This window comes from Rhamphochromis sp. 'chilingali' (genome assembly GCF_963969265.1).
Source record: "Rhamphochromis sp. 'chilingali' genome assembly, chromosome: 17".
Taxonomy (NCBI): Eukaryota; Metazoa; Chordata; class Actinopteri; order Cichliformes; family Cichlidae; genus Rhamphochromis; species Rhamphochromis sp. 'chilingali'.
In genome coordinates this window covers 33,232,378-33,252,561 of record NC_137944.1, presented here as the reverse complement: position 1 = coordinate 33,252,561, position 20,184 = coordinate 33,232,378, and the positions used below count along the sequence as shown (strand labels likewise).

Here is a 20,184-nt window from a genome sequence, read left to right as displayed (position 1 = left end):
ATGTTAATGAAAGAGATGTTGCAACAGTTTGAAACGATGAAACTTTAAAAATCTTTACTCCTACTCATGCTCTCACTGGGAGTATAAATGTTTCCAAGCTGTGACGATGTCACTGCGCAAAGCCACCAATGTGGTGAGCATGATGCCCTCATAGGCTTGGACAGGTGAAGGCCTGACTGGGTGTTTGATCATGTTAAGCAAATTTTTCTATTTTTCTGAGAAAAATATAAAATTAAAAAATATAAAATTTGCATTTCTTACAGATGCAAAATTTCTCAGTGATGTAAATTTCATAACGAGCAGACCTTTGAGTGCCTGCCTGTTTTTTGTGATTGCACAAGAATTTACATTACACCTGCACTGTAATGTAACTATAATGTAATACAGTGTTATTTTAATAAGATTTTTTTTTTAAATAATAAATACATTACCTATTACCTGTGGCCGTGTTGTTTTAAATCAATTACAGAATAAAAGACTAATAAAAGAAAGACTGAAAGATTAATAAAGATTGTATTTTACAGTGATTGGTTTAAGTACAGGAACGTGGTAATTTTTAAGCCATAAAAATTCTCACATACCTTCCACACAAAGCTTGATTTTTTTAAAATTAAAACCGGAAATAAAAACTAAATAAATAATGAATAAAAACTCATGTACCATAACTTTTAATTTATATATTTTTGTGATGTTAACTAAATTAAAGCGAGTTAGAATTAACAAACGCTTTTATACATGAAGAGTAATAAAAACAGAGGAACTTGAATATAACATGGGTCATAGTTCCGCCTTCCGCCTCGGGTGAGGAGGGGTAGTTTACAGGAAGCACCTGAACGTAGCACCGCATTATAGCAAGTCCAGCGGCTGTGGCTTGAAAAGGTAGGCGCTGTAAGTGACGTTAACGATTTATCGGTGGTAAATACTGAAATATCCACAAAAATCACCGGGAGGTGTTGGGCTCATCTTTCCGGAGTTAAAACTGGCTGTTAGTGAGCTGACAGCTCACTCTCCTATACGGTAGTTGTCAAAACAAATGATTTCCTTGAGCTAACTTTAAGCTAGCTTCGCTGTTAAATCTCTGCCCAAAGTTACCGGTACGTTGTTTTTTTGTTTTTATATTTTTGGAAGGTAAACTACAACGTTTAACCCTCTTATTTATAAAGTTTACACACGCGTCTTTTAAGATTGTTTTTGTCATTATCTTTATGTTAAAATACTTTTAAGCAGGTTATTTTGCTGTGGGTGGGGGTCTGGGCGGATGTAACTTTAGGTTAGCTTAGCCTCAGTTAGCGAGCTTCGAAGAAGTAAAACTTTTAATGATAAACTTTTAGCAGATTATTTCCGTGAAAAACTGTCAGCAGGTAGCGACGTTAGGCGTTAAAACATAAAGAAATCTGTACTCAGTTACTGTACAAGTAGCAGGCCTGCGATTAAAATCTTACTGTAAGTAAGTGGACAGCTTCACATGCGGAAGTGAGTGAAAAGCAGCAACACTTGAATGGATTTTTAACCATTTACAGCTGAAAAAGTTGCCATAAATAAGTTGAAGTTGTCGGTGTTTGCTCAGGGTTCTGTTGACTTTTCTATTTGACGAGTCGGTGTTATTAAACTGCTGTTGGTAGTACCTCATACAAAATCTATCTTAAATTTGACAACGAAAGTTGAAAGTGTCTCATATAAAACTTATAAACACTATGCTTTCCTTGAAGTTACCATTTTAAAATTTTTGGATATTTTAGCTTTTAAAGGCGATTCGATTAGGTTCAAATTTTTTTATATAGCATTAAATCACACAGTTGCCTCAAGGCGCTTTATATTGTAAGGTAAAGCCCCTACAATAATACAGAGAATACAGAGAAAATCCCAACAATCAGATGACCCCCTATGAGCAACCCTTTGGCCACATAGGGAAGGAAAAAACTCTGCATCTGCTGCAGCCGGGTGAGGCAACGGGATGGAAAGATATGTAGGATATAAAGCTATACTAGTATCTTGTTTTTTAGCATAAATAAACCATTATCTACATGGTTTATTCTTGCTCACGTTCATTTGAGTTGGTGAACTCCAGTTGTTAGTATTGTTATGGGATGCATTGACTAATTATCTGAACAAATGATAAAATTTATCAATGTCAGGTGCTGTTGTCTGTCTGTTGTTTCCATAGACCGTATAGAAAAGACAGATGCAACCAGCATCATTAATTTTGCATTCTGCTTAGATTTTTAAAGCCACAAAGTTGCTGTTTTGGCTCCTGCTGTTATTTTTAATGTAATTTTATTTTTAGAGTCAGAAGTGACTTTAAGTGGGGGAGTGCCAAATTATATAATAGATGTATAACTCTCTGTATCCCACTGTATTTCTATTAGCACGTTCCAGATTCCTGAGTACTACTGTGAAGTGTCAATTATGATACATTTCTCATCCTCTCCTCCTTCTTCTACACCCTCCACTAACGCTCTCTCCTCTCTTATCTCCATCTCATCCTCTTCACCTAAAGCCTGATCTCCTGGACTCAAGTCAGGGCTCTAGCATAGGAATGTGTATGTCGACAGGCATATTTATATGATTCATGTCAGCAGATCACACATCCAACTGTCCCATCTCTGGGCAGCTGACAATGAGCCGCCTATAACAACTACCGGATATAGGCTAATATTATGTCAGCTAATGGCTTGAGTGTGTATAAATAACACTTTTCCTCTGATAAACAACTTGATTATGTTCTTAAATGGTATGAGAGGCTATTTGCTTAGTGTTAGAGTCTGACAACTGATCCATTTCAAAGAAGCTTTCAGTAATACCAGGTAACACTGGCAAACGCAGGAGTGCTTACCGGCAGAAAGGTTAATCTCACCTCAGTATAGCTGTCATTGGTCAGAAGTGAGATTCACTGACTCATCGACTCATATCGGACTACTTTCACAAAGCTTTACAACCTCCTCCTGAGTAAATAGATGTGGACGCTTTACAGCCGGCATTTTAAAAGCTGTAGTAAACAGCAGGTTGATGGCCTACACTCACTACAAATGAGCGCCATCCAGAACCTTTGTGATAAATCAGGGGTAAAAATTTTAAATATCCCAAAATATTTAACACAAGTCCATTGCTTTATTTCTGATGTATTGCTAATGTTGATATTATTCAAATACCAAATAGTATGAAAACAAAATATTTTTACTCACAAACAGTAGTAGAAATGTGTCGGCCAGCCACAACCATTATTACAGTACAGATAGATAAAAGACATAGCTGTCGTGACATCCTACTCTAGTAAAAGTCCCGTCCCAAGCTTGCGTTTACCATCTTGGTGTGTTGAAACACTGCATTACAGGTGATGGGTGGATCTAAGTGTTAAACTGCAGTTATTGGCAAATGACTTATGATTGACAAGATGTTAGCTAATGAATTTGGCTAATTTTTGGAGTTGGCCTCAAGTGTAATTGAAGTTTTCTTCAGACATAAAAAATGTTATTTTTCTATAAAAACATATTTTCTGTTTTCCCATAAAAGCAAAGTAAACTGACAAGAATACAGCAGTTCAGTCTAACAGCAAGTCTTTTAAACTAACATATTTCAACAATAAGTATTTCGCTAGTCTTGAATAAGGACATCAATACGGGCAACCAAGAAAACTGAGCTATTGAAAGTTGTAGCAGTAGTTGCATCTTAAGGCAAACTGACATCCAAAGTAGTTTAGTATTTAGACGATTTGAGAATGTCCTTCAACATATATAGAATACTAAATATTAATTGTACATTATCTTTCACTGGTCTTTGTAGTCCAACTGAACTCTGCTAAATGGTAAATGGACTCGTTCTTATATAGCGCTTTTCTACTCTATCTGAGCACTCAAAGAGCTTTCTACAACAAATTCATTCGGCCAGTCACACCAATTCACACAAGCACCTTTTCTAAGCTGTTAGTGCCTATCTAAGATTCATGCACATTCACACTCCAATGGATGCGTCGGTTAGTATCTTGCCCAAGGATATTTGGCATGTAGACTAGGGGGAAGCCAGTAATCAAACCACCAATCTTCTGATCAGTAGATGACCTGCTCTACCGCCTGAGCTACAGCCCACCCCTAAGCTAAAATGCTTAGGGTTTTAGAAATGAGCCCTGTAATGAAAATTATCTGGATGCAACTGGGGCAGAAAGGGGCATTGAAAAGACTCAGCTAGCGCTAATTTCCCAAAACTATGTTTTGCTGACAAATGAATTCTGCAGACATAACTGGTGTCTTCATGCCTGCAAATGACTGGCCACCTTGTTTCTGACTCATCAGAGTTCAGCTGAATTCTGGCACTGCAAATTTACCCAAACAAAGAGCCAGTGATGAAGTGGCAGGCCATAGCCCTCTAACCATTGTCCTTCTTAATGAAGCCGCAGAGTGGGTATGAGAGCTGCTCGGCATCAGAGAGGTCACAGGTTCTCTAGTCATTGTGTAGTAAACATCGCGCCACAGACCAGGCAGTGTTTCCATCAGCCAGTCTCATACTGACTCTGCATTTTCATATCACCTGATGCAAACAGGCAGAGAAAAAAGGGCATAAAAACCATTTAATAATTCTTAAACCTGCAACTGAGCAGGTGTTTGGAAAAGTAATTTAATCTACATTTTGATCACCCATAAGCATCTATACATAGTAAATTAGTTAATGCTTCGCCCTCTTACTTGACACAACACAGTGGCAAGTTGAGCATAGTATCAAAACATAACTACATAGAAAATCTTGCATGTTAATATGACCCTTAAAGCTGTCCAGAAATGCATGTAGGTTTTGTCCAGGGGAGTTATAAGAAAACAGACCAAAGAGCCAGTGTAACAATGCCTACTGGCATTACTGTGTGAGATTTTGCTGGTGATATATCCCTATAAACTGGTGCTCAAAGTTGAAAAACAATTCTCAAACAAAATTTTGGCATGAGATTTGGACACTTGATTGATTTGAGTGATGTTTTTAACAACACCTAAATGTGTTTTTTAGCCCTGAAGATAAGGTGAAAAAATAATACAGATGAAACGACACAAAATATAGCCCGTTGTCTACTTTGAGGGCCTGCAACTTGGAAAACACTCACAGTATGAAGCTAAAATTTATACATGACTTCATTTGATATACTAAAGTTGTGTGGAAATTACATGTAGATAAAAATCATTTGATTAAGAGGGTGGTTGGAGAAGTCGTTTTCTCATATTTATTTGCTTCTGTATAAAATCAACCTGTTACAGAGCAGCTGTGTCTGCTTGCACTAAAACTTAATTAAAAGTAACTGGAAATTGTGTCGTAAGCATCGACTGTAATGACTGAAATCTTTTGTCTCATATTGTCAAGGCTTGTTTGTATACAGTTATGTTGCCATGGTTACCCTTCTGCACATGAAGCATTGGTGGGAGGTGCAGAATCAAGAGCAGGGCATCACCTCGCTTATGGAAAGCCCCTGAAATGTAGCAGTTGCACCGGATGCTCAGTTTGATAATGACTGAAGTACAACTACAGCCTATTAATACTTTCATTCTCAGTGATTCAAGTAGATTAAACCTTAGATTATTCTCATAGATCCTTTTAGACTTGGTACAGATTGTCTCAAAAAGTTGCTTTTGTCTTAAAGGCAACACTCATCAGGTGATTTCCATTATGTATAACATATCTAATTACTTTCATTATGGACAAACACCTGATTAAGGTCTGTCAGGGGCTTATTTTGTCATTCCAACAGTCTTCCAGAGACCCCACTTCCCTGTCTCACATCTGTTGTACACTTAGTTACTGATATGTCCTTTTTTCTTAACCAGCATATGCTCACTATGCTACTATGCTAACTTTTGTGGATTTAAATGTGGTGTTTTTAATCATGAAATTAAAACAAGAAGGTGTTTTCATAAGGTGTTGTAGGTGCATTATATCGGTGCACAGTTCAATTTTGTGGATAAAAATAAAATTTTGTGTGAAATAAAAATGATATGGTGATTTTTTTATAAGGTTCTGTAAGGTGCAAAAATGCGATAAATGAGCCATATCAGCCCATTGGTAGGTGGTTACTAGGCAACATGATGACGTTTAAATATATGACATACATAGGAACACCTCAGGGATCTAAGGTGTACCTGTGTGCCAGGTTTGGTAGCTAGCTCCTTGTGGTTTTAGGATCAGTTCAGGGATAAAGAAACAAACACACAGATGGAGATTGTGTTTGTTTTAATAAGAAGGTTTTCTACTTTTCTCCTCCTCAGATGCAAACTATAAAGTGTGTGGTGGTGGGTGATGGTGCAGTGGGAAAGACATGCCTGCTCATCTCATACACGACAAACAAGTTTCCCTCTGAATACGTTCCTACGGTGAGTAGTCTCAAATAACACGAGTAACTTTTTCACTTCCCCAAAGTAATAATACTTGAAATGACAGAGAGCTGATGCACAGCAGCAGCACGGGCCACTTTATTCCTTGTAACACCCAGTGTGCAGGTCTTTCCTGTGGAGTGATACTGATAGATGGGTAAATGCTGTACGTAGGTTACATAAACAGGTTTCTGAAAAAAGTATCGTCAGTATCGACGCCACTGTATTTACAGCATGCACATACCTTTCCAGTTCAGTGAGAGAGTGTCACTCATATTTCAGCTTCACTTTTATTTTTAAAAGATGGGAATGGGTACCAAAACTTGGTAGTAGTACACTGTAATAAAACTCTGGAGTCTTTTAAGAACTGAAAGTACCAAGTTGGGTCGTTTATGACTCTTATATTTTGTACTGAAATATTTTTTTAATGGCTTTTGATGGGCTTCAATCAGTTCTATTAAAAATGCGTTAACACACATCACCTTCAAAGATTACATTTCATTTATATGTACATAAACGAATTGCATGTACTGCGGTACAAGTGTATCATTTTAATAAAAAAACAGGATGAACTTTACTTTGATCAATAACAAGTTTGAATCAAGTCATTGTAGTCAGGCTGTTTGTTCATCCTTTATTTTCATTATGCTGTGTAAAACGATATATAAGCAAACGTCTTGCTTGTAACTGTAACATTTCAAATATTTTGTGCAGATAAATTCAAAATGAAACGTGCTGCAGCAGTAACTCTCACTTCTCTAGGTCTGTTAGTAGTGTTCCACAGCAAAACATCATGTAGTGGTTGAGAAGTTGTAGAAGAAGTGCATTGGCAAATTAGTGATGTGAAACTTTCTTGATGTGAAGCACATATAAATATGTGTCTTTTTTTTTTAATATAAAATCAACAGACTTCAGTAGTCATTTCAAAGCTTTCTATGTGTAGATATGTCTGAATGTAGAAGTAGTAGTACAGGTCATCCAGGAATTGAATTGTTTGAGACAAGCCTGTAGTTTACTAATTTATGTGTTTCCTGATCTAATTGTGTATCATTGTCAAAGAAATCAAAATATGTGCAGTGTTTCTGTGATATAGAAAACATGTATAATGAGAAAAATATTGGTCCTAGCACAGAACCCTGTGGAACGCTACGACTAAATTTTGGTCAACAAATGGTCATAAATGATACAAAAATATGTGAAATTTCATCAGATAAGTTAAAGACCCGTCCCCTTTAGTTTACCTAGACCAATCATACTTACCTGTACCAGTCTGGTAAGGACAACTTAAGACTGAGTGCTGTAAATTTCTTCATCCGATGATGAACATGTGCACACATCCATGTCCCCTTAAATTTTCTGTGCTCACACAAGCTTTGCCCTCAGAGTTATTATATGTGCATCAACTATGCACGTGCCATTCAAGCAGAGGTGAGGTGGATTCAAGGAACAATAAAACACACCTTTTCAGACACTCAAACTGAAACAAACCTCCTTTTTGCATTTGGTCTCACTGTGTTCATTTATAGTAGGCAAAGTTTGTATGAGACGTTGATGTTTGGTCTCCAGATATATCCAGTGTTTTCTAATAACATTTCTAGTGTTATTATAACTCTTTTGGTCAGCAGCACCTTGAAATTACATCACATATATTTTTCTCAAATATCTTAAACCAGGGGTCGGCAACCTGCGGCTCTTTAGTCCTTCTAATGCGGCTCCGCGTGGTTTGGGAAAATAAATTAGAAGTATTTTGCTGAAGTGTATTTTATTTATGTTAGTTCTTTTTTTTAACTTGTAGTTCTAAATTGGAAGATTATTGTGATATTGAAATATAAAAATAAAATTATATTTAATATTTTTTTCATCGCTCAAAATAAGCGTCACACTCGCGGAAGCCGGTGTACCCACCGAAACGCCATGGATTTATCGAGACTTTCAACCCCAGGCAGGCCAATTATGGATCTTCGGATCCACATTATGTCAGCAGCTGTTCTCCACCGCGAACTATGTTTAAAGACAAACACCGCTCACGCCCCACAGACGACAGCTTACAGTCCTGCGTAAAGATGAAAGTGACTGCGTACAGCCCCGATTTGCAGACGCTGTGCGCAGAGGTTCAGGAGCAGAAGTCCCGTTGTAAACATATCACGGCAGACCCGACGATGTTTCCATGAACACGCTTTTCAACATCTCTTTATTGACCACTTTTCACACACGGTTGCTGTACGCACACAGCCGGCTGTAGCGTTTCAGCCCACAGCCCGACACACACCAACAACAACACAACAGCATAGATGGCACAGACGTTAAGGCGGCGAGGCGTGATTGCGGGTGCCGCTCAGGTGCGTCCGCTTCCCCTGCAGTGGTGCTGCAGACCACGCCCCCCCCACACACATTAACCAGGTAAAATACATATTTAGGCAGAATTTTGCAAATATCTATTTTTCATTTTTCAGCAGCATAGTGCTTTTTTTTTCTTTTCTTTTTTCAATTATTTTTTAGTCAGGTCAAGGCTCCAAAAGCCCAAAGGCAATATAAGGTCAGTTGTCTTTCATGGAATATTTTTCTCAATATAGATTTAAACCAGTAATGGTCATCAAACATTTTTACATGGAATAACTTGGTTGACCCACTTTCCTCTAATCTTTATTGAAAAATGGTTCCTAAATTAAATTTGTGCTGATGTTACAGTTTTCAAGGTTGACACATGATCAAGCTGGACTTTTCTTTATACCTATAAAAACACGTTGAAAAAAAAACTAAATGTTCTTGATAGAGAGTAAGAAATGTTAGAAAAGGAGACACTACGTTACACTTCGAGGTCTGTTTCTCATACTGCTGAGCCAACAGAGCCAAATATTGATTAAGCTCCACCTTAGATTTAAGCTGACATCTTGATAAATGGTAAGTGGACTGGTTCTTATGTAGTGCTTTTCAGCTCTGTTTATACAACATGGCCCTTTCATACAAACACTTATTGTTTATACTTTAGTGCTTTCTATCCACCACACACACACACTGCTACTGCAATGAACGCATTGCAGATCGAACTTTGCGATTACAGATGAACCGCTCCTAACCTCCTGAGCTACAGCTTCTCCATTAGGCAGAGAGAGGTTGTGACAGTTCACACACAGAAAATGCTACAAGTTAAATGTTGCATATAAAAATGAAGGGCTTAAAAGTTTTTACAATACGCTTGCTAAATGATGACTTATAAACCCTGCTACTGGGTCCAAGCTCCTACTGCATTCATTAAGCTGTCCTCTTTTAATTTGTTACAGTGAATTGTATCTTGGTAGCAGCACCCTTTTGCACTCAAGCATGAAGCTGGATGATATTTTGGTAAAAAGTTCTTTTTCACACCTTCAAGAGTTTTTGCACATCATTTCCTGAAGTTGTAAACTTTCTAGCGCTCGCTGTTTGTTCTGATTCTTGTACACGTTTGTGTCGTTTTTGGTGCGTGCAGTCGGTGGTTTCATGTCTGTACCTGCAGGATTAGAAATGTGTGCTTGTCTCCTGACATCCTGTTTGATTCGTGACTATTCAAAAGTGTTGCGTCACGCTGCAGCAGCACGATGAGGAAGAAGCTTCGCAAGCTCTGCAGCGTGACACAAATGTGGTCCATGTGCGCCTCAGCTCAGCTGATCCGGCATTCTCTGACTCTGTGGTTTGTTGCCATCAGAAAACGGCTTGCTGAGCGTTGACAGGCTCTGCAGCCCTGCTAGAAATATCTGAAATGCCTCCTAATTGATGATGGGTAGGGTCTGTGAGTAGGGACTGCAAACTGATGAGTAATTGTCTTCTGTTTTCTGTTGGTGCCATTGCTTGATCTGTCAGCAGTCAGCACTGTTTGAGAATTGCGGAAGCAACAGTGCTGACTCAACTTTTATCTTTCTCTTCCTGTCAGACTGTCCATCTCACTCACCTCGCTTCCACTCCACTATTTTTAACTCTTCAGTACAAATGTCGTTCAACCAATTCTGTTTGAATTTTTATTACGATTTTTGACGGCCACCAATTACTAAAACAAGATCTTCTTTTTTTTTTTAATGTTAAAAAATGCACTTTTTTTTCCAGTATTAATACGACTGTTACTGATTATTGTTGTCGTATAAAAGCACAACCTTCACATCTAGACTGTTTTGCAGCTTAAACAACAGTAGTATTTGCCATTTTACCTCTTTATGATTCTAAAACCTTATCAAGATCAGAAAGTACTTTGGTCTTTTAAATGCATTAAAGTTTAATGGGAAAATACCTAGGGAAAGAGAGTTAATGATAAAAACCCTGAAAACCATAAATTTCACCCCGAGCCTCAACTCTCGCGGCCCGGTACCAAACGTCTCACAGACCCTTACCGGTCCGTGGCTCACGGGTTGGGGACCGCTGCTTTAATAGGCTCGTTCTTCCCCGGGCTGTATGTTTGGCGTACCTCGTATATGCAGGAATGGTCATGTCAGTATCTATCTATTATTTGTTTATGTACAACTACTTTATTTCAAATGCATTGTTTAAATGCCACATTGTTGTTATGAGCTTTCCCTTTCATATTTAAAAATGCGCTCTGCTTCTTCTTAAACTCAGTCAACAAGAGTAGAAGTGAGGGCATCACGTGACCACCTCTGTTTGCCGAGACTGGACTGTTTGCTTTCTGTCTGCTCTTCTTAGTTTTCTCAGTCCTGTTTGAGCACTTTTAGGCTCAAACAGGACACGGTCACCACAGGGGGTTTGGGAAGCGCATCTGTAACCGGAAGGTCGCCAGTTCGATCCCCGGGCTCTCTGTCCTGGTCGTTGTGTCCTTGGGCAAGGCACTTTACCCTACCGCCTACTGGTGTTGGCCAGAGGGGCCGATGGCGCGATATGGCAGCCTCGCTTCTGTCAGTCTGCCCCAGGGCAGCTGTGGCTACACCTGTAGCTGCCTCCACCAGTGTGTGAATGAATAGTGGCATTGTAAAGCGCTTTGGGTGCCTTGAAAATCGCTATATATATGCAATCCATTATTATTATTATTATTATTATTATTATTATTATTATTATTATTATTACCCACTGAAAAAAATAATGTAAAAACATATCTTAACGTATTAGCTGTATGTAGTTTTCAGCTCGTCTGTGGCTTCCTACTAATGAAAACATTAGCATAGTAGCTCTTTGCTGTTAGCATAGAGCTCTTTTTTTCCTTATTAGCGCTACATGTAGGAAAACCTTTATATAAGTACTAAAGACTTAACTTTATTATCAAAATGCTGATTATAATTACTGTGATATTTTCAGAATAAAGGTGCTTTTCAAGACAGAAGTGGAAATACTTTCATATAAATGTAAAAAAGGGATATCAAGAACAAAGTTTTATTGTAAAATTTTACTTTCTTTCCTCATAAATGCAACTTTTTATGCTTATTATTTTTTATCATCCGTGAATAGTAATACGATTTTATACACCTCCAACATGATTCAGCAAAAGCTGTGTTATTTTGTTTTTATTGCTTACTGTCACATTGTTGTTATTCCTGTGCAACATCCTGTTCCTACCTGCATTCTCCTGTTGTTAATCACCGCCTTTTTACTTAATGTCACCAACGTACTTAATGAACCCTAATCTTTGAGGCTAGTCATCATGCAGCATTAAGTTGAGCAATGTCTTGTTTTAGACAAAACACTTTATTCTCCTGTACGCTTTCTGTTTCATGTTTGCTCTGTGTGTGCGTGTGTGTGTGTGTGTGTGTGTGTGTGTTGAGCAACTATACATCAGTGCTGTATTATGTGTCTGCATCGTTTCCTGTCAATCTGCTGACAAACAAGCCACACAGTAAGAAATTAGGAGAGAGTAAGTCTTCTCCAGGAAGTAATTCCTCACCAACAAGTCACCTTACAGGAATCTGATGTCAAACCTGTCACATTTTACAAGGAGTGTGTTTATTGTTTAATTTCAGGCTGTTGTTTGGCTCTGTATGAAACTGAAACGGCATATAAATACAGTTATCGTAACAGCACTGTCGGGACACTGTTCGGCACAGCGCTTTCTTTCCCCACTGTGTCTGCTGTGATCTGTTTCCAGCAGCTTCTGTAGTCTGAGCTCCATCCAAAGCTCTTACCATCAAACCTGTGTCTCTTCTTCTGTCTGTGTGGTGGATGTTTGAGAGGAGGGGCCAGTTACTCAGTGTTTCTGTCCAAACTTGACCTGAAGGGCACTTCTGTCTCTGTTTGTCCATTTCTCTGCGTGTGTGTCGCACACTCTGAACTGTTTCATCAGTCTATCAAACGTCGGGTCAATTCTGCCTCTCTGTGCTCGGAAGAAAAATAAACAACCAACAAACAGACAAGTAGAAGAAATTTTGAACAGTTGTAGCAGCAGCTTCTCTGGACATTAGGTTAGCATTGGGTTAAAAAAAGATGGTAAACCGTCGTGTTAATGCCAAATCCTGTAAAACCAGTTAACAGTTAACTGGGATTTCTTACTGGCTCAGGATCTTTGAGCGTGATTACACATAATCATGATTTGTCTGCATATAACTAAGGCGAAAAGTCTGTGACTTTTCCAGACGTCAGTGCGTTTTCCTGCTATCCTCGGTCATTTGACTGAACTTTCTGTTAAGTTTCAGCAATTAAACAAAAACATTTTACTTTGATGGAAGACCAGAACCTCTGGTGGGTCCCAAAATGTTTTGCGTGCCAGAAAAGCTGTCGTCTGCTGACTCATCTCGCCTGATTCACTTTTGGTGGCGTGCGACCAAAGTGTTTTTTGGCTGTCTGCTTTAGCTGTTTCTCCCTCGACCTGTGGCTACCATCCAATTGTTCTGATGCCTCCAAGTCTGCTGTCACGAGGGTCTCGCTTCACAGCCGTCTGCACAAACAGACACAATGGAGGCTGTGGGCCAGCAGTGACCAGCAGCTCCCAAATAAGATGGGCTTCACGAGCACAAACACCCACTGGTGTGCACCCAACGGTCTGCAGGTCAATCAGCTCTGCCTGTTTAATCATTTCATTTGCAGTGTTTCCAATCTGAATAGTATTTAAAGTAAACTCCTTGTGAAGACTTGTTGCTTTAAGTGACCGAAATGGTTTTCAGTCCAAGACGAGACTAAAAGCTGAGCCTGTATTTTTAAGTTAATGAATAATTGTGTTAAATAACATTACAGTTATAGTTCAAAATGGTGCTGATTGTTTTGTGAAACAGTCGAGCAGCTTGAAACTCGCTGATGAAACATGTCTCTATGAAGATCGTCGTGCAACAAGCATTTCCAGTCAGCTACTGTGACCGTACCTTGTTTTATACTGCATGAGGTCATCACCGTGAACACTCCCTGCTTTAGCGCACGTCCGCCGAGCCAAGGTTAGCAGGCGTGTTGGGACTGGACTGTTTTATTGTACACAGCAGCAGCCTGAAGGTATGGCTGTGATTAAATAAAAGGAAGGACTGAACCAAGATGCAGCAGGTCTGTTTACCTGAACAACAACAAAACAATATTCAGTTTCCATCATTTCATGTAATTTGGTAAAGATCATGTATGCAATAAACTATTTAAAGGGCAGCTGTTTTACCCATTTCCAGTTCCATATCTTTATCATTGGACCCTACTGCAGTAGCTTTGCATGATTCACAGTTCACAATAATCCTGATTTCTTTTACACCAGGCCGAGTAGCTGCACCTCTCAAAAAGAAGGGTTGAACAGCACGTAGGTTGGATTTCTCTGGCCAAGATGGCAATTTTGAGAATAACAGCTCTGAATCACATCATACAGATCCAGACAGTGGTCTTAGATACAGCACACAATGTTAAGAAATCCACTTCACACGTTCTCAACACTGGAAATGATCGGTTTCATGGAGGTGAACGCCTGCGGTGTTTAGTCAGTTTAAATCACTTTCTCATTTTCCCTCTTGCTGCAGTTCGTTTGTGCAGATGTAAATATAATCGCACTCGAGTGCAGACCAAAACAACCGCACCGAGACCCTTTGGAGGACGTCTCTGTGCGGTTCCAAATGAACTCAGCAGTTCGTTTGTGGTGTGAACAGGATACGAGCTCAGTCAGGCCCAATTACCATGTAGATGTTGAAAGTTTGAGCTAAAAAAAAACAACTTCCCGTAGTCACGTGCGGTTATTTCTTTGTATTCTGTGAAGCATGAGGTACTATAGATGTGCACAGGCTAGCAACTAGCCGCCCAACATAAATTGTTCTTTTTCAGTTGACACGTTTAGAAACTGAACTGATTCTGACCGGAGGAAATAAACTGTAGGTGTGAAACCGCTGATGGGTGCGCTCATCCACTGTTTAATGACTTAAAGATTTGCTTAATGGAGCATCATGTGCTCATATTTTAGCCTTTTTAACTTTGCACATTCAACACTGGAGTTGTCTGATTTGTATGACAGCGGTGCTGAACGTCTGTCAAACAAAATCACTAGGAAAGCACTTCCTTTTTCAACGATTTAACAACTCAAGAAGTCTTCTTCCAGTCTACACTTTACTTCCTTTTTTTGTTTTCTGCTCTCTCTGTCATATCATCCGGCTTCTGTTTTCTCACCTTTTCCCCTCTTTGTCCCCCAGGTGTTCGACAACTATGCCGTGACGGTGATGATCGGTGGAGAGCCGTACACTCTGGGACTGTTTGACACTGCAGGTAAAAAAATCTAAAACCATTTCAGTTAATTCACTGTAGGAACACCGAACACACTCCCACGAGCAGTGACTGCCTAATATTTACAGAAAGGTTTTTTTTTAGTGGAGTTAAAAGCACTACAAAACCTAAAAATAAAACTAAGTCAATGTGCTAACCCTCTTCTGTCAAAAAGATGATGAAAACTTCCTGGGGAAAAAAATGCATCATGAAATCTTAATTTTTGGCTACATCTCACCACCACTTTTGGTAAAACAGGAAGTCAGAGAGTGAGAGTTTTTGGTAGTGTGAGATGTTAGCTGGTGGAGGTGAGACCGAGTGGACTGCGATCTGCTCCACATTTACCTGTCAAATAAACAAGCCACACTCCTAAGATTAAACCTTTACAGTATCCATATGTTTAAATGAAAATACCCGCTGCGTCGTTATGGTGAAGAGGGTGGAAGGTTTTTGTTTTGTAGCACGCTGCGCATGTTCATGTGTGGTCCAAAGTTGGACACTTTAATATGGGCATTGACTCAGTTCTGGAGCCCACCTCAACTGGACCTGAAGCTTTGTTTTGTTTTTTTATCTCTATTAGCTTAATTTTGTCATCTCGTGCCTCCCCCTGCAGGTCAGGAGGATTACGACAGACTGCGACCCCTCAGCTACCCTCAGACTGACGTCTTCCTCGTTTGTTTCTCTGTTGTATCACCTTCATCTTTCGAGAACGTCAGAGAGAAGGTTTGTTTAGCTCTCTCTGTGTTTTTTGTTTCTAGATTAAGATTGACACATGTACATTTTACCTTTTTAAACAAGGGCTGTCAGAATAATCTGTAAACCAAATTATTTACTATGACAAGTTATTGTCTTCTCAGTAAAAATTAATTGAGAACACCATCAGCTTGGTTTTAGATCTAAATTTGTTCACAGTGTAACTTTAAGGACACAGAGGAGGGTTCAGGTCAGTTGGAGTTGCATTTAAAGTCCATCAAGCCTGACCTTGACCTTGTCTTTTCACAGTGGGTGCCAGAGATTTCACACCACTGCCCACGGACGCCCTTCCTGCTGGTGGGGACTCAGGTGGATCTCAGAGACGACAGCAACACCCTGGAGAAGTTGGCCAAGAACAAACAGCGAGCCCTGAGCTGTGAGAGCGGAGAAAAACTGGCTCGTGAGCTGAAGGCCGTCAAATACGTGGAGTGTTCGGCTCTGACGCAGGTACGGAGAAAGAAGTAGTCGTCTGAGTGGGAGAAACAGGCCTTTAGTATCCATGTGAGCTCAGGTCTGAAAAGATAAACTGATGAGGTCAAAGGAAGTTTCACAGTTAAGTCTAATAAGCGTGGCGACGTGTAGCTACAGAACTGTCTGTGTCCAGATGTGAAACTGTAAACGGCTCATTTCCACGTGGCTCCGTGTACTAGGCATGATTCTGGTTACAACTGCTAATCAGCTTTTAAAAAGCACTTTTAAAAATAAATCATCATCAGACAATTACCTGTGAGTATTAAATAGGAACTGAAACTAGTATTTGAACAAGTGTTTACCTGCTTTAAAAAAAGTCTTCTTAAATGTAATTGATTAGTTAAAAACAGAAGACTTTCCTCCTACATGTTAATCTACTTATTCTACATACGGTCATGTTATTTAGTCAAATTCTTTTATTTATTTTTATGTATTTTTTGGTAGAGCTAGACAGAAACCGCCTCCCCTAGCACATTCAGCGAGAGGACAGGAGCTCCGGTCATTAGAAAAAAGTATTTGTTATTTTACTTTGTTTTATTGCAAGTAAATTTGAGGCATGCAGAGATCTGTGGCAGAACTCCACCTCGGTCTAAAAGGATGGCGACGTCGTCTATTTTCATTTCTAGTTTCCTTTGTAGAATTTTCTTTCTTTTTAAATGTGAATTGAATTTTTGAATTTTGAAATTTAAATTTGAATTCAGTTTTTTTTTTAAATTAATTATTATTTATTTATTTAGTAATGGGTTGTTTTTGTTTATTTAGAGGGGACTGAAGAACGTGTTTGACGAGGCCATCCTGGCAGCTCTGGAGCCTCCGGACACCAAACCCAAAAAGCGCTGCGTTCTGTTGTAGACGCCACGACAAGAAGAAGAAGAGGATAGGAGAAGGTGGAGGTGGACCAGGAGGAGATTATTAACCCAGATGGGAACTGAGGGGGGGAGGGTAGACGCATTTAAACAGTGCCTTCAGCCATAGTGACTTAACGTGGGTGTGGTGTTAGAACGGATAGGCGCTTTGTTTTCATCACCGTAACATGACTAACATGTTTGAGCAACACTCTTCGCTAACCTGGAAACAGGGTTTTAATAATCGCAGGAAGCAGATTGAGCAATAGTAGTTTAAACCTCAGATGCCTTGAAGATACAAACAATGGATGGAGTCACGTTAGCAGCTGAAACTTAACAAAAACTTTTAAAATCATTAAAAAAATCTACAAGGAACTGTATAAAATATCTGAAATAAATGTTGGGAACAATGTGTTGGGTCAGTAAACTGCTGCTTTATATTTGTGACACTTGTGTTAGTGATTGATCTGCTGTTGATTTCATAGCCTTGAAATAATTTGGTAATCAGAGTTTGAACGGCTGTGGTGTACAGTAGCAGTGACGGGCGCTACACTGTTGATCTCAACAATAGCTTTTTTTAATTTGTTAACTTTTCCACGTTAAAACAAAAAAACTTTGAGCAGTATTTTTCCCTTTTCTTTTGTTAACATAAAGATTAACTCTGTTTACAGATTTTGAATTTTTATTTTTAACCTTTAAACCAAAAAATCATATGCAGTTGTGCAGGCTTTGTGGATTTGTGTAAGACATAAGAGAGACACGTGGCACTCGTAGATTTTCAGCTGAGGACTCTCTAAATACAAAAAATAATAACCTACAGGAGAAAAAAGCCTATTTCAAGTCAAACCTGTAGAGCTGCTTTGATTAGATTTGACTGTTGCTTCTGTAAGTGCAGTTTTGATGTCCTGGTCAGCGGTGAAGTTAAAAGTATTTAAGGTAGTGCTTTAAAATAATTGTCCAGAGGTGTTTCAGCGTAGCTGCTGAGTGGCTGTGTTTGCTTCTAGAAAGCCTTTGTTGACATTCTCATCCTGTGGCGAAAAATCCTGTGAAACTTGAGGTAAAGGAGCTAGTTTGCTCTTAATGTATCCACAATACAATTCAAGCAAGTCCTTTTGAAGAAAGCAGGACATCTTTCCAAGCAGCTGTAGTTTGATCCCAACACAAGGTCAGATAAATCCTAAAGTAGATAAACCCATCCACCTCTGCTTAAACTGTAGATTTAAATGTAATCAAAAGTGTTGATCATAAGAAAGTCAACATTAGTGCTGTTTTATTCGGTCACTGGTTTCAAAAAAGCAACAAAAAGCGCATCAACAAACATCTAGCCGACACCTTTGGGCAGTAAAAAAAACCTCCTAGCTGTTTCCTCCAAACACTGAAAGAATGAGCGTTTAACCCAACATGCTGGAGTGAACTCACGCCTGCAAACCGACCAGGGGATTCAAACAAGGAACCTTCCTGCTGTGAGGCAACGCTGCTAACCGCTGCAGCTCCAGTAGCCTTCAGTTTAGGATTGTTTGAGAGCCGTGTCTCCTCCTTATAACGCCTCTGCGTGCTGTAGGTGCGAGTTCTGTAACTTGACTTCATCCGTGTCAAAAAGAATAACTGAGACTAAACATTTACTAACTGGGCAGAAGCTGCACGTTACAGGACAACACATGCATTGGTGTGCACAGTAGCTAACAGTGCCTCAATCTGTAGCTGAGAGAAGTTAGAAACTCGATGTTCTCATGTGGATGCATTGCTTTCCAAAGTAACAAAAATAATATTCAGACTCTTTAAGTCTTGAATTGTCTGAGATTTCTCAAGTTCCACCTGGTAACAGGACAAATGTGGGATATTCAGGAAATCTGAAGTCATGCAGTTTTCACCTGACCACAGAAACGGGAATGTTTTGCAAGAATTTGCATGCAACTGCACACAACATTATATAACTCCTAACAATAACTTTTAACTGTAAACATTAGTAGAGATATTGAAAAAGATTGGGCGAAATGTTCCTTTAGAACGAGTCACTGTGTGAAAACTGTGAGACGCGCCTTTTTTAAGTTTCTTAAATGTTTTCCACCTTATTAAACTGTTAAAGTCGACACAGACAAACGGCCCACGTGTGACCTCCTCTTGTTTTGTTCACTCCTGCTTCGCTGCTCCAGGCTAGAACCCGAGGTGGTTCTCTGGTGACTCGTTGGCTCCTCCTGGAGGCCTTAAAGGGGATTAGGCTGGTTTAAAGGATTCTGTGTGTCATTTCATTGGCTAAAATCAGACTGATCAGTGTTTGAGAAGTTAAAGTTGAGTCTTTTAAAGACATCAGTTCTACCTTCATTCATCTTCTAGCGGCTTCACAGTTTTTATATTTCATTTTACTACCTTTAAATAAGGAAGTGCTGCGCTGACCTTTAGAAAAAACCCTCCTCAGTGACTGAATTTTCCCAGTCATTTATTGAAACCTGCTGCTCTGACAGCAAACTTGGACTGAAAGAGTCGGTGCTGCTTGTTTTTATTCATCTTTCATAAAGTTAGTTAAAGCTACAATCAACAAACCTCTGATCTGAGGATGGTTTAAGGTGGTATGACTGGTGAGATGTTAAAGTTCTCTGACACTGATCAGGAGTCAGTAACACATTTGAAACCTTTAAACTGAAATCATTTCCCATTCAAATGAACTGAAATTCCACTTTCCCTCCTCTGTTTCTTTTCTATGGTTGATGATGGTTTATTCTGATTATGTATGGATGATTATAAGTATTATATAGATTTTTTTTCTTTATTGTTTCCTGGTGATTTTTTTTAACTTGGTGTTTCTGGAATTTTAATTCCTTTTCTCTTTAGACGTTTTTTCTGACACTTGATGGTTGAGTGCCAACAGCTGGTTCGAGTATTGCTGGCCGGGTTGAAACTAAGTGATAACAAGCTTCTAATGGCAGGAGAGAAACATGAGAGCCGAAGCAAGAATTAAAGATGTTTTAAAAGATGAATGTTGGAAGTGGTGGGTGTTTGGAAATAATAAAACCAGTACTTGAATGTTTTTTTTTCACTGGGACTTTATTTGTTGAAATTAGAAAACTGCTTTTTTATCCGTGTGATTGCCAGGATCTTTTTAATTTGTTCATTTGAAATCAGACTGCCTCTTCATGGATGAAAGTATAAATGTT

At 39.1% G+C, this 20,184-nt stretch overlaps 1 protein-coding gene across 3 annotated transcripts; it reads left to right on the top strand.

The window, feature by feature from the left end:
- Window positions 1-787: 787 nt before the first annotated feature.
- On the top strand, window positions 788-20,053 carry LOC308384029 (cell division control protein 42 homolog). 3 transcript variants are annotated; one of them, XM_080862330.1, is made up of 6 exons: window positions 788-879; window positions 6,237-6,341; window positions 14,894-14,966; window positions 15,577-15,686; window positions 15,966-16,163; window positions 16,950-20,053. In XM_080862330.1, exons 2-6 carry the CDS (start codon window positions 6,237-6,239, stop codon window positions 17,037-17,039), a joined length of 576 nt encoding a protein of 191 aa, XP_080718456.1. In that variant the 5' UTR covers window positions 788-879; the 3' UTR covers window positions 17,040-20,053. The 3 variants fall into 3 exon arrangements, with proteins under 3 accessions (XP_080718456.1, XP_080718457.1, XP_080718458.1); XM_080862331.1 differs by having other exon boundaries at window positions 846-888; XM_080862332.1 differs by lacking the exon at window positions 788-879 and adding an exon at window positions 880-1,017.
- Window positions 20,054-20,184: the final 131 nt, after the last annotated feature.